Source organism: Diceros bicornis, chromosome 37 (assembly GCF_020826845.1).
Source record: "Diceros bicornis minor isolate mBicDic1 chromosome 37, mDicBic1.mat.cur, whole genome shotgun sequence".
Taxonomy (NCBI): domain Eukaryota; kingdom Metazoa; phylum Chordata; class Mammalia; order Perissodactyla; family Rhinocerotidae; genus Diceros; species Diceros bicornis.
Genome location: NC_080776.1, coordinates 19,665,485 through 19,679,866, shown reverse-complemented (window position 1 = coordinate 19,679,866; position 14,382 = coordinate 19,665,485). Strand labels below are relative to the sequence as shown.

Below are 14,382 nucleotides of genomic sequence, written 5' to 3'. Positions count from 1 at the left end.
AATGCACATGGTCCAATGTCACTTGGCCCTGCTCCCCTTTTGTCATGTCCTCTGCACTCAAAGGTTTACCCCACAGCAGCTCACAACTGCAGCCCTCTCCTCTCTCTACCTCTCCGCCCTGCCCGGGAAAAGACTGCAGAAGCTACATTCACCTGATTACTCAAACGGACTTGCACATTTTTCCACTGTTCAAGCTTAACTTTATCTTCTAATAGTCTAATATGTGGTCTAAATATGTGTTCTTGTAGACATACATGTATATATATTAAGTCGCCAAATAAAGGAACTTCATTTTGCTGAGTTTTCAAAAACTTGAGGTATTCAGGAAAACTATGTAGCTTTCATTACAGAAACTGTTAACTCTCCATGTAAATTAGAAAACTGCTGGGAATGAGAGAGAAAATCATTCATCAGGACACAAGACACCTATTCCTTAGAAGTAATGTGATAAATGTCCACAAAACTAAATTAATGCTCATTTGCAAAACATAATGGCTCACATTCTCTTTAACACACCATTCAGAGCAACCCACATCACAAGGTGAACCTACTGGTCTCCCTGCGGAGTGTTTCAGAAGATAGATGGCAAAATGAATGTGAAGATAGAATTCCAACTTCTGGGCAAGGGAGTCACCATCTCGGATGGAACTGGGAATGTGCTCTTCCCACAAATTGAAGAACACCTTCTGGTCTCCATTGTCAAATGCAGCGATGAGGTCCTTCTGCGGAGAAGACATCAGATGAATCCCAATCATAAAGGTGCCAGTTCTCCCAACACCCAAAAATCTCCTCCCAATACCTGGGATACCCCATATACTCCATGGTTTCAATGTGAGGAAAACCAAGTCTCCTTTTCAAAGGCAAAGGATAGAAAAATAGAGATCGAGAGGGCTGCAAATTTCTTAGGTTAAAATTCTAAAGACCGACCCTGGTTTTCCATCGCTTTGCGATATCAAATCTGGGCCTTCTAAAGAATGAATGAAACATTTAGAGTCTCTGAAATGGAAGGAATCCGGCCTAGTCCCAAGACTTGAGGCCAGGGGACTCATGGGCACATAAACACACTGAAGTCACCCTTTGGACTTGCTGACCCACAGCAGGCAACTAATAAGAACAGGTCAGACCGAGAGCCCTGCCAGACCTCAGCAGAACAAACCTCATACGCACAGAAACTTGCTGACAGCACAACCGCCAAGTCCCTGAGTAGCAGGGAGCTCATACACACTGACCCAGTCAATCCCAGGCCTGGGGTGGGCGCCGTCACTTGCCCCCTGTTGCTAGTAGTGTGTCTGGTTGAGACGCCACTGTGAAGTGACTACAGACCCCAACACACCCATATAGTGACCGTCTGGGCCCTCCAGTTACAGCAACAGGGAAGCACAGGCTGGAGATGGAGGAGTGAGCACAGGCCCAGCGCCATTCCAACCTCGCAGCTGTGCGGGTCTGACTATGTGGAGCACAGACAGTTTCCTCACTTAACTGTGCAGTAGTTGAGAAAGGTGGTGACAACTATCATGTCACCTGCCTCAGAAGGAGAATGATAAATGACCCATCACAAATACCTGCTGCATAATTTTGTGGATTTAGGTATAAGGCAAAATCGAAAGAATTTTCTAATAGTCTAAAACAATGTGACTTGTACTGTTTTCCTTTTTGTATCAAATGCCCAAGATATGCTTACATTTTGTGCTCAACTGCAAAAGCTTTTTTAGACTGGATTTTCTGTAGAATCTCCAGTTTTCCCACCCAACACCACCATTATTTGGTCATTGTTCTTTTACACTTTTTTTTTAATGGTTTCACAGTTTTCCTATATAATTGTCTTTTTTTTAGGTTACATATTCTATTTGTTTATAGCCAAGTTTTTTAACATTATAAAATGGAAATGTACAGAGAACAATACTGCAGTGTTTGGTTATACTTAAGTCAAAGACATTCATTGATAAGGAATCTTCAAATGTGAATATTACAAAAATGTCCTCTATGCCATGTGAGCAAGAACAACTGTCTGAAGATTACCTTCCTCTGGAAGGTACTGGCATACAGTTAAACAAAACACAGAATTTTTCAATATGAGCCCTACGATGAACTTCTGCCTCCTCAAAACCAGCGTCTTTCTGTTCCTCAGCCTTGGAAACAGTGAAGGACAGGCTGTGAGCAAGTGTGGGCAGGGGGGGACCAAGACAAAGCACAAGCAGCCGAGCTCTGCCAACTCTGGGAGAATTTGGAGGAACCTGGCCAGAGGACCCCCTTTTCTTGTTACTGACTGATAAGAAGGTGAAGGGGATCCTCCCAAATGGCAGGGCTACCGGAGCCTGCCCCCCACAGCCAGGCTCACCTCTGCTGAGCTCCTAAGCCACTACGGGGAGGCGTTCTCTCACAAGAGGTCCAGCGACCGGGAGCTCTCCTCTATAACTGTGTGAATGAGGTGAGCGCGTTTTAAGGGTATTTTAAGGCTTGGAGTCAAGGTATTTTCTTAACATGGCTTGGCAAAGTCTACAGGTCAAATGGCCCATCTACAGTTTGTTCTAAACTCTACATTTGCACACCTGGGACCACAAACCTTTGCTGTGTCATTATAATCACATCTATCATTCATCCTAACTTATGAATCATATTCTGTACCTGGAAATGGTCCCTGAGTTTAAAATAATATCTACACATAAAGCAATCCAGTGTTACAACTCTTAGGGTCAGAAAATATTAATCATCTTCTCTAACGTAAACTATGATCACAGCCAGAGTCACCAAGATCAGAAAATTTACACACCACCAATAATAACCTATAAACACACACATGCTTACAGAACTGTGCTGAGGGAAACCCTCCATTTGTTGAGTGCCACTGACACTCAGCATATTTTGCTAAGCTGCTACTCTAGGTATTTTTGTTTGGGAATCTATCATGATGGGACACAGCTGTTTATTGGAGGAGCAGAAAAGATATGCTTGTGGAAATCAGAAAGTTTCGGGGTCTTTCAAGTTATACAGAAATGGACCCAAAGACATCAGCAAAAGGCAAATCAAAACCACAATGAGACATCACCTCACACCCTTTAGGACAGGCACTATCAAAACAAAACAAATAAAAAACAGAAAATGACAAGCAATGGTGAGGATATGGAGAAACCGTAACCTTGCGCCCTGTGGTGGGAATGTAAAATGGTGCAACCACTGTGGAAAACAGTATGGAGAACTACCATATAAATAATAATAAATAAATAATAATAAAAACAGTAAAGAGAACTACCATAGGATCCAGCAATCCCACTTCTGGGTATACATCCAAAAGAATTGAAAGCAGGGTCTCAAAGAGATATTTGTACATCCATGTTCATAGCAGCACTATTCACAATAGCTAAGAGGTGGAAGCAACTCAAGTGCCCATTGACAGATGCATGGATAAACAAAATGTGGTATATACATACAATGGAATATCCTTCAGCCTTAAAAAGGAAGGAAACTCTGTCACATACTACAACATGGATGAAACTTGAACCTTGAGGCCATTATGATAAGTGAAATAAGCCAGTCACAAAAAGATAAATACTGTATGATTCCACTTGCATGAGGTATCTTAAGTAGTCAAATTCATAGAATCAGAAAGTGGAATGGTGTTTACCAGGGGCTAGGGGGAGGAGGAAGAGGGGAGTTGTTTAATGAGTATAGTTTCAGATTTGCAAGATGAGAAAGTTCTGGAGATCTGTTTCATAACAACGTAAATATACTTAACACTAGTGAATTGTAACTTAAAAATAGTTAAGATGGTAAATTTTATGTTACGTGCTTTTTTAATCACAATTTAAAGAAAAAAAAGGACCCAAAGAGATATTTAAGTATTCTCAGATGCAGCTGGAGCTGAAACGTGATGTCAAACGAGTTGCAAAAAGTATACAGCAGCCATCTCTGGGGGTACTGGATGTGCAAAGAGGCTTCACGACACAGAGCTTATTGGTCTTATATGATCACATAATCTGGTTATGTGTGAGCTTCACAAAAGATTCTGTTCTGCTAGTTAGGTATCAAGGATTTGCTATATTCCTCTCAATGTTACCTTCAATTAAGAGACGCTCACGTCTTTTTCCAACTTACAGGGTAAAGACGGGTGGTCCTTCTTCACCTGAAGGACCCAGGGGAACTAGGTGCTGTAAGTACCCAGAACAGAGGCTGATTTTCCAAAGAACAAGCTTCACTCTGATTAAGAAGAGCCTCTGTTTCCACATCTAATAATGACTATATTCTTGTTTCACGTTCTGAAAAGTTTTCTCCAGGGTTGGGAGGTGCCCTGTTAGGCTGCCCAATGTGGCACTGACAGAAGAGTCTGCCTGAAGTGGTGGCAGCTCAGCATCCAGGTACCTGAGGCCAGGAGGGGCACTGGCAGAGGGCGCAGACCCACCTTGAGCTCCATGCACCACTTCAATGATGCCCCCACTCAACGGTGCCCCGTGCCAGGCCACTGGGGAGTCAGGGACCAGGAGCAGACAGGCAGTGGCTACGGCCTGAACTCTGGCCACTCAGTGGGACTCTCAAACCAAGTCTCACATTTTTCTTGGAAGTAGGTATATTGAAACAAATAAATTAAAATAATAAAATCATGCAAAGCTGAAATATGTTGCCTCGGGAGATGGTATGTTCTCTTGTCACTGGATGTCTTCAAGGTGAACCAATCATTTACCTAGATTGTTACAAACGGGATGGAGGCATCAAACAATGGTTGAAATGAGGACTTTTAAGGTCTTTTCTCACCCTGGGAGTTGAGGACCAGATAACATCTGCCCTTTGCAGCCCACTGGTATTCACAGAGCTGCTCAGGCCTTCCTTTGGCAGGACGCTGCCTTGTCGGTATGACTCTTGCTCCCCGTCCCCTCCAGCCTCCCCAAACTAGAATGCAAACACCATGAGGCCAGAGATTGTTTTGTTTTGTTCACCACCGTGTCCTCAGTACCTAGAATTAATAACCTAAGCTCCACAGGATGGGGATCACATTTGTTTCAGTTTCTAAGCACTGCATGGTTTCCTCTTTTTCTTCTTCCCAAGAAATGTATGTGAAAGATCTTATGTCACCACCCATCTCCTAGGTAGGGTACAGAGAGTTGAAGATGACATTATTAATTCATCCATAAACACCTGTGCAACCTAAAAGTCACTCTGATCAGGTCCCCAGAAACGATTCCAACATTCTCTAATGGCAGCAAGTTGGGAGCCTCATGATTATCTACAGAGATCAAAGAAAAGTAAAATGTTACCTGGATTATCAATGATTTGGAGTCCCTTAAAGAGCCACCTGCTGTTTTAGATAATGGTTTTCCTTTTATTTTGCATTCTTTTGAAAATGTTTTCAAGGTGTCTTCAAATTCAGCAAAATCTAAATACTATTAAAAAAACATAAATGTATATTATATATTTCTCTCTTTTAACATCAACAAAATAACTGTCTTTGATGTAATTATACCAGCTCAATATTATCACCAATTTATAATGAAGTTAATGAACTGTCATTTAGGGAGAAGTAATATGGGAAACAGCTTAGAACTTACATATCGATATACATACTAAAAGCCTAGAAAGACTGTATCATAGAAAATGTTTATTTACACAAAATAAATTTGTTTTCAGAAGAAAAATATGAGCTGCATGATTCATTATAATTATTAACAGAAAATAAAACAATGTGTGCAGCAGCCTGAAAAAGGCAACAGTGATCGGCAGAAGGCCTGATGGCTTTGCAACTAATAGGTCTCTGGGACTTTGTCACTTGAAACAGAGGGATTAGAAATAGCGCCTGTCCCTAAGAACAGAAGACAAGTCATTAAAAGACAGGCAATGTCATCAGTGATCTTCAAGCCCAGCACTAACCATCCCACCCTCCCGAAACGCCCCTCTCCCTTGCACCCCGTCACATGTTCTCTACTGTGGTTCTTCAACTTCTCTGCCCTCCTCCTCAGTTTGTGTCAGTCACACCTCTCTGCTTCCACCTCCTCTAATTGTGGCTACATCCCCAGGCCCTGTCCACAACCCTCTGCAGTGATGGCTTTAGGAATTTATTCATGATCATGCCAACAAATTCCAAAGCTGCATTTCCAGGGCGGATGCCTCGTCTTGGCTCACTGCCATGTCTCTCAATGCCTAATGGAGAGTTGAACTGCACAGTGAAACAGCAGTGACCGTTTCTTTAGCACCAACGATACGCCAGCACCATGCAAAAAGCAAGAGACGATACCAAAAAGCCTAAGGTGCTATCCTTCAAAAGCTTTCCGTGTAGGACAACTAAATGTCCATTAATAGGCAATGAGTTACATAAATTATGATGCAGCCACTCAATGAAAGACTCTACAGCATTAAAAAGTATGAGGTGGATCACGGGAAGCCGGTCATGCTGTTGATAAAAGACAAGTTACAGAACAATTCAAATGGTATCACCCCCTTTTGTAAAACAGACTAGAGACACGTGAATACGTTTTGAATATTCATAGGAACAAGTCCGTAAAGATAATACAGTAAACCATTAACAGTGGTCACTGCTGGAGTGGACCAGGGAAGTTCACTGTTGATACTTCTGTACTCTTTGAATCTTCTACCTCGAGCACGTGTTGCTTTTATAATTTTCTTTAAAGGAAGTCTAAAAGGCAGCTTTAAGATGTCAGTTTAGCCATGAAAACAAAAGATAAACACACGGAAAATTATCAAATGGAAAACAGACTAACTGTAACATAATGACAGAAGAAACCTTACGAGGCACTATAGAATTTGTTGCATCATAAAATACAAGCTCGACAAGTTTTCAAGATCTCTTTTTCTGTGACCTGTGTTTTATACAACATACCTCTTTCACTAGTCCAAGTAATTCTGCTTCATGAGCCAGAATATCCCCCATATTGAACTGTTACTGTTAATTGTCACAGCAAAAATCTCTACAAGGCAAAAATATAAAACAAAGGCTTTCATTTCAACCATCTGTGAAATCACAAAAAGGTGGCTGTGGTGGGCAGAATAACAGCACCCAAAGACGTCCATGTCCTGATCCCCAGAACCTGGGAATGTGTTAGGTTCCTTGGCAGAGGGGAATTAAGGTTGCAGATGGAATTAAGGTTGTTAATCATCTGACCTTAAAATAGGGAGATTAGCCTGGATTATCCGGTGGGCCCAATGTAATCACAGGGGTCCTTATAAGGGAAAGAGGGAGGCAGGAGGGTCAGGTCAGAGTGACGCAGTGTGAGAAAGACTCCACCAGTCGTTCCCAACCTTGAAGTGGAGGAAGGGCCAGGAGCCAAGGAATGCAGACAGCTTCGAGAAGCTGGAAAAGGCAAGGAACAGACTCTCCTCTGGAAAGTCCAGAAAGGAACACCCTGCCAACACCTTGATTTTAGTCCAGTGAGACCCATTTCGGACTTCTGACCTCCAGAACTGTAAGATAATAATAAATCTGTGTTGTTTTAAGCCACGAAGTTTATGGTAATTTACTGCAGCACAGTGGCTAAAGTCAAAAGTAATTCTTTCTTCTACGACACCTATTTAAAGCAAATGTGGACAAGGACTGGAAGGTGTTGTAACACAGAAAGTCAAGGACTGCTGGAGGGACTGTGGAAGAGTATATTTCTTTTTTTTTGTGTGAGGAAGATCAGCCCTGAGCTAACACCCATGCTAATCCTCCTCTTTTTGCTGAGGAAGACCGGCTCTGAGCTAACATCTATTGCCAATCTTCCTCCTTTTTTTTTCTCCCCAAAGCCCCAGTAGATAGTTGTATGTCATAGTTGCACATCCTTCTAGTTGCTGTATGTGGGACGCGGCCTCAGCATGGCCGGACAAGCAGTGCGTCGGTGCGCGCCTGGGATCCGAACCCGGGCCGCCAGTAGTGGAGTGCGCACACTTAACCGCTAAGCCACGGGGCTGGCCCAAGAGTATATTTCTTATTCAGAGTTTTCTAATGTGCTATCGTGTGGCAGTGTAATTCAAATAGTCAAGACTACAAAGTGTATTTAGAACAAAATAGAGTTTAGTGATAAGGTCAATTCGTTTACTTTAAGGGAGGATACACATTAGAATTAATCTGATGTAAACCAACAGAGTCACCAATCCCTCACTCTGCCTCCAAGTAAAAAACATTCAACATTCACACAAAGACATCCGGTGCTACTTACTTAAAAGAAATCTTGAATGTTACCCAAAGACCATAATCATTCAGCCTTGCGGTACTGGAAGGGAGGTGGTGGGCATTTACACAATGTTAACACAAGGTTCATACACCAGAGAATTTATTAGGTCCGTTTTTTTTAAAAATTATGTTCAAGGGGGCCAGCCTGGTGGCGTAGTGGTTAAGTGCCCGCGCTCCGCTGCTGGCGGCCCAGGTTTGGATCCCGGGCGTGCGCCGTCGCACCACTTGTCAGGCCATGCTGAGGCCGCGTCCCACATAAAGTGGAGGAAGATGATGGGCACAGATGTTAGCTCAGGGCCAGTCTTCCTCAGCAAAAAGAGGAGGATTGGCAGAAGTTAGCTCAAGGCTGACCTTCCTTACAAAAAAAAAAATGTTCAAGGATGCCCAACATCTTTTCATATTTCCAAAATGCTTAAATAAATAAAACACTGCAAACTTTTTTTTTTTTTTTTTTTTGCTGAGGCAGATTCGCCCTGAGCCAACATCTGTTGCCAATCTTCCTCTATGTTGTATGTGAGCCACCATCACAGCATGGCCACTGATAGACGAGTGGTGTAGGTCCACGCCCAGGAACCGAACTCGGGCCACCGAAGCAGAGAGCACTGAACTTAACCACTAAGCCCACAAACTATTTTTTTTAAAGTACTTCTTTCTACTCTTCCTGCCACCTCTCCCCCAGATGAACCCAAAGCAGGCATTCCCTGTGCCCCATTCCCAGGTCGCCCCCACTGGTCACTCATAACCCCAAAGGAATTAAAAAGTCTGGGCTCTAATACTAACTATGCCATTCACTGGCACCTAATCTGAGGCAAATCACTGAAACTTGGAGACTTTTTTCATCTGTAAGATAAAATGGAGAATTTATCAGATCTCTTCTGTTCTAAGAACGCATGATTCTGGGGCCGGCCCAGTGGCACAGTGGTTAAGTTCATGCAGTCTACCTCGGCAGCCTGGGATTTGCGGGTTCAGATCCTGGGCAAGGACCTACATACCGCTCGTCAGGCCATGCGGTGGCAGCATCCCACATACAAAATAGAGGAAGACTGGCACAGATGTTAGCTCAGGGACAATTTTCCTCAAGTAAAAAGAGGAAGATCGGCAACAGATGTTAGCTCAGGGCCAATCTTCTCCACAAAAAAAAAAAAAGAATGCATGATTCTGTAACCTTACATTTTCCTGCCCATAACAGTGTTATTTTATTTGAATTATTTGAACACAGTCAGGAAGATTAAATTTAGTAGTTTCCCCTTTTCTGTCTCACTGTCATTGTCTCACACTTTATCTCTCCCAAGGTATTTCAATATGATCTCCTGTCACCTCTCTCTCCACTTCAACCCAATTTCCATACTATTAACGAGTGGTCTTTCCCCTCCTGCTCAGGACCCTGCTGTGGTTCCACCACCCTCCAGATGAAGGCCAGACTCTTTAGGCCCAGCTCTCAAAGCCCACACAGCTTGGCCTCCTATACTCTCCCCTTTGTTCTGGAGACTTGAGCCACACGGGTCACCATGCAGTTCCAATGGACACCCACAGCACATGCTTGCTTGGGGACTTTGCACTTACTGCTCCCTGAGCCTCGTCGCCCTTCCTCCAGACATCCACATCTCACTCAGGTCTCTGCTTAAACGTCACCTCCTCAGAGAGACTTCCCCTGACCACCCTTTCTAAGGGGCCTGCCCTATCACGTTCTAGCCTTTTGTCCTGCTTTATTTTTCTTAATAGCGCTAACCACCACCTGACTTGACCATCCCTTCATTAATGTATCTGCTCACTGTCGTTCCCCACCACAGGATATGGGTTCCATGAGGACACATGCTCCCCTGGCATCCCCAGTGCCTAGACCAGTGTCTGGCACACTGTACGTGCTCGAAAATACTGAATGAACAGGAATAATGTCAGATATGAAGGAAATAAAGCAAGGAAGGAGACAGAGCCTGCAGGAGAGGGGTATGGGGTTATTTAGATAGGGTGGTCAGAGAAGGCCTCACTGGGAACACGACATTTGAGCAGATGTGAAGAAGTGAGTTCTTCCCAGATCTGAGGAAGAGGGATTTGCAGGTGCAAAGGCTTTGGAGCGCTGAGGTATGAGGCGCAGCTAGAAGAGAGCAAGGAAGCCGGTGGAGGCAATAGAGGCGCCAGGGCCAGGTCAAGTAGGCCTTGTGGAAGTAAGCAGCTCGGACGTGGGTCTGAGCGCAATGGGGAGCCCGGAGGGAGCACTGAGGAGGGACTGACACAACCTGATTTACATCTCGTAATGAGCACTGTGTCTGCTGTGAGGAGAAGGGACTAGAGGGGACCAGGAACGGAAACGGGGAGACCAGTAGTGACGAGGGAAGTTTGGACGAGCGACAGGAACCATGTGAAGTGTTCTGATTCCAGATGTAAAAGGTGGACGTGGCACGACCCCCTGCTGCACTGGATGTGGGGCGTGAGGGGAAGAAGCGAAGGACGACACTGGGGCCTGAGCAGTTGGCTGAGTAGTGTGCCATTTGCTGAAACGGGGGAACTGCGGAAGCACAGTCTGAGTTAACTCAAGTGTTCTGTTTTAGCCGTACGTCTCAGATGCCTATTAGACATGCAGGTGGGGGTGCTGAGAAGGTTGGTGGATAGATGCGTCTGGAGTAAAGGGAGAAGCGGGAGCTGGGGACAAGCATTTGGAAGTCATCAGCATAAAGAAGGCGTTTCAGTAACTGAGTAACCTCAACAGATGCAACCCCCTAGGGAGAGCGGAACAGGCCCACGCCTGAACCTGGAGCACTCGGGCACTGAGCGCTCAGGGAGAGCAGAGCAGCCAGCAAGAGACTAAGCAAGAACAAAGCCTTGCCGCTGAGACACATCCAGGAGACTGTGACACCCTGGAACCCACGCGAAGGTGTTTCCCATGTTGACTGTGACTGAGTGGTCAAGTAAAAGGAGGGCAGAACATTAATCACTGGATTTGGCAAAATGGCATTTGGTGGTGACCTTGCTAAGAGCAGTGAGGACATGCGCCTGACTGGAAAGGGTTAAAGAGAGAAAAGGAATTAAGAAAGGAGAGACAGGGAGATCTGTCACAAAAAGGAGAGGGGAGACTCACGGCGGCTGGAAAGAGATGGAAGGTTTTTGTAAGAAGGAAGATATTGTAAGCAGCATGTTTGTAAGTTCATGGGAAAGACCCAGTTAGAGAAGGAAAACTGGATGAGGCAGAAGAGAGAGGAGATGGTTAAGGAAACAATGTCCTTGATGCACCCAGTGACCAGTGGAGGGCCAGGCCTTAGACAGGGGCAGGGACAGAACATTCCCCGGCATAGAGGGAGGCAGAGGGTACGCGTACTGACCAAAGAAACGGACAGACTTAGTGACGAAAAGTAAAATAAGAAACAAGGTCATCAGCTGAGAGTAAGAAGCATGTTGACCGTCTGAAGAGAAGGGAAGGTGGGAACCAAATCGACTACAGAAACACGGCAGGATTTCTCGTATTGGGAGTCTCGAATCCATAATGCAACCAGTCTGCACGATTTTGCAGTTTTCTCCAGCCCTTTCAGCACCTGAGTTAGGTCAAGCAGGCTGAGGGGAAAGAGAAAACAAGTATAACGGTGATGGAGCATGAAGCTAAGCTACGTTACGTACGGAGGGAGGAGAGGCGCATAAGGGGGTTGTGAGACAGTCAGAAAGTAATGGGGCCAAAGACCTGCTTCAGAGGCACGTTCAAGTGAGCCTGAAAGACAGACGGTCTGGACAGACAGCGGGATGAGTGCTAGAAACCAAGCTTTTGGAGGTGATGCAGTAGTAAAAAGTTCATGACCACAGAGGGGAAAGATGCCTAGAAGTGAGGAGGATAAGGAAATGGTGGCCAGGATGCTGACAACTGCAAAAACGAAGTGGAGGAGGCAGAGAGATAGACAGTGAGCCAGGCGTACAGTCTTCAAGGGAAACAGCTGTGCCCCCCTGAGAGATGACTGCCTCAAGGAAGGGAGGTAAGTGGTAAAGCCCATGGCATATCCTTCAAAGGAAGGAGGACGCTGATCTGGAAGCAGCAACGAGGAGCAGGGAAGACATCTACCCCACCTGCCACCTCCAGGCCTGCCAGATAACATGCAGGAGAAAGACAGCTACTGTTTAAGGACTACCCACCCCTCCAGCCTTTCTTGGGACCAACCACCACCCTCATCCCTGTCCCCGCTCCCATCTACCCCTTCCCCAAGTTAGGCCTCACCAATAGTGAACTGCCTGCCATTCCCCATACAACGTGCTCTTTCACGACTCTAAGCCCTCTGTTTGATGCATTCCTCCCACCTCAGGCGCAAACTTCACTCACACACTAACTTAGTCCAGACCTGACCTCCTTCAGGAAGTCTTCCATGAACCCCTCTCCTTCCTTCACCATCAAGGCAATTCTCTCTCCTCTGGGGCACCTCTGTACCCTACATTTACTTCTACTGTTATCCTTACTACCCTGTTTGCAAAGGCAGGAAGCTGTATTTAATTTTTGTATCTCCAGAACCCAGCAGAGTGCCTGGTAGGCCTGATAGGCACCCAAGACATTTGATGAATAAATGAACCCCAAGCAGAGGGAACAGCATTTTTGAAGGCCCTTTGTTGTTCATGAAAACTCAAGCTTCTTCCTACCTCAGGGCCTTTGCACATATTGTTCTTTCTGCCTACAACACTTTTCCCCTCTCTTTCTTCACCTGGCTAACTCCTATGCTTAATAAACATCACTTCTTCAGAGAAGTTCTTTGTGACCATCATTTGAATAAGATTCTGTTGTGCTCATCTGTCAGTGACTGTGAGCCACTGCTGGGTATACTATTATTCTGACATTCTTAGAAATTACAGAATTTTCTCTATGCCTTTATATCATAATAGGTTCATTTATCGAGGGTTTATTGTATGCCAGGCAATGTGCAAAATGCTTCACATCTAATTTTCACAACAAACCTGAGAAATGAATATGATTTATATTCTCCTTTTACAGATGACCCAACAGAGGCTCAGGGAGGTTAGGGTGCTCCCAATAACTCAGTTAGTAAGTGACAAAGCGGGAATTTAAATCCAGACCAATATTAATCGCTACACAGTATTACCCGCAAGCTTGAACCACCTGAATCAGAATCACTTGGGATGCTTGTGCAAATGAAAATTCCTAGCACCACTCTGATCTTACCGAACACCATGGCAGGCACGATGACCAAAACTGTTTTAAACAAGTTCTCCGGATGACTTTCATGCACGCTCAAGTTTGAGAACTACTGTTCTATTTCATGCAGAAACTAGAGAAAATTTCTTCAGTCACTCTTGAGGGTTACAGTGGCAGCTTCTAATCTTCTATCTAATGGGGATTTAGGGCCTATAAGCTGGTTGAATAAAGGGAAGACTATGGGATTTGTCCGGACGACGAATTTGCATAGCAAGCATCCTGATTTTGATTAAATTGGATGAAGTCTGGACTTAACCTGGGTGTCTGGGGAGAAGGATTAGCTGATGGAGATAACGGTGGGGATGGATCTAAAAGCCCCAGGCCACTCCCTCGCGCCGCCACTACCCAGCTGGACGACTTGGGGCCCCCTCCAAGACTGGCCCACTGCAGCAAAGATCAGGGACTACTTGGGGGAAGCAGCTGGGCCTGTCCTCGGGATGTCCAGGCGGCCGCCTCGGGCCCACGCCAGAGTAAGCGCCCCGGGCGGCAGGCGAGAAGTGGGGGCTCCGGGAGTCGCCGCCTCGCTGGCGCGTCGGGCGTTTCCTCTGCGGCGAGGGCTCAGCACAGCCTCGGCCCTCGGGCCCCACACTGCTCCTCCCCGCCCGGGGACGGCGGGCTCGGGGGTGGCCCGGCCGCGTCGGGGACACGCTTACCTGCTCCTCCGCTACGGTCACCCGCGCCTACCCCGCCGGGCCGCCACCTCTCCAGCCGTCGCCCCGGCAACCGGCGCCGCCGGCGTCACGTGGGGCGGCGCAGCCAATCATGGGACGCGCCGGCGCGGAGCATCCTGGGAGGAAAGGCGGGAGCCTTGGGAGGTCGCGCCGAAGCTGCCTGGCGGCGGAAGTGGAGGGAAGGTTTGCGGTCCAGTGTGGCTGCGGGTTACAGCATCTCCCGTCGTCCTCTCTACGACTTCTCATTCGTTCCTTTTCACAAACGTCGTTCCTGGCGCTGTGCCCGGCTCTGGGGATGAGCCAGACCAGGCTCAACCCGTGACCTCAAGGAGCTCGTCACGTCACAGGGAGAACAAAAGCGGCAACGAGAAGACGACGGT

The 14,382-nt window shown here is 46.0% G+C and overlaps 1 protein-coding gene across 8 annotated transcripts in view; it reads right to left on the bottom strand.

The window, feature by feature from the left end:
* The window catches only part of ARMC9 (armadillo repeat containing 9), a 150,494-nt gene extending 136,455 nt beyond the window's left edge, over positions 1-14,039 (bottom strand). For all 8 annotated transcript variants that reach the window (XM_058533192.1, XM_058533190.1, XM_058533191.1 and 5 more), the window contains exons 1-4: positions 13,985-14,039; positions 6,824-6,911; positions 5,247-5,372; positions 552-722 (exon numbers count right to left, since the gene is read on the bottom strand). In XM_058533192.1, coding sequence (XP_058389175.1) covers positions 552-722; positions 5,247-5,372; positions 6,824-6,874 — 348 coding nt within the window. In that variant the 5' untranslated portion in view covers positions 6,875-6,911; positions 13,985-14,039. The remainder of the gene's footprint in view (positions 1-551; positions 723-5,246; positions 5,373-6,823; positions 6,912-13,984) is intronic.
* Between the last annotated feature and the right edge of the window lie 343 nt (positions 14,040-14,382).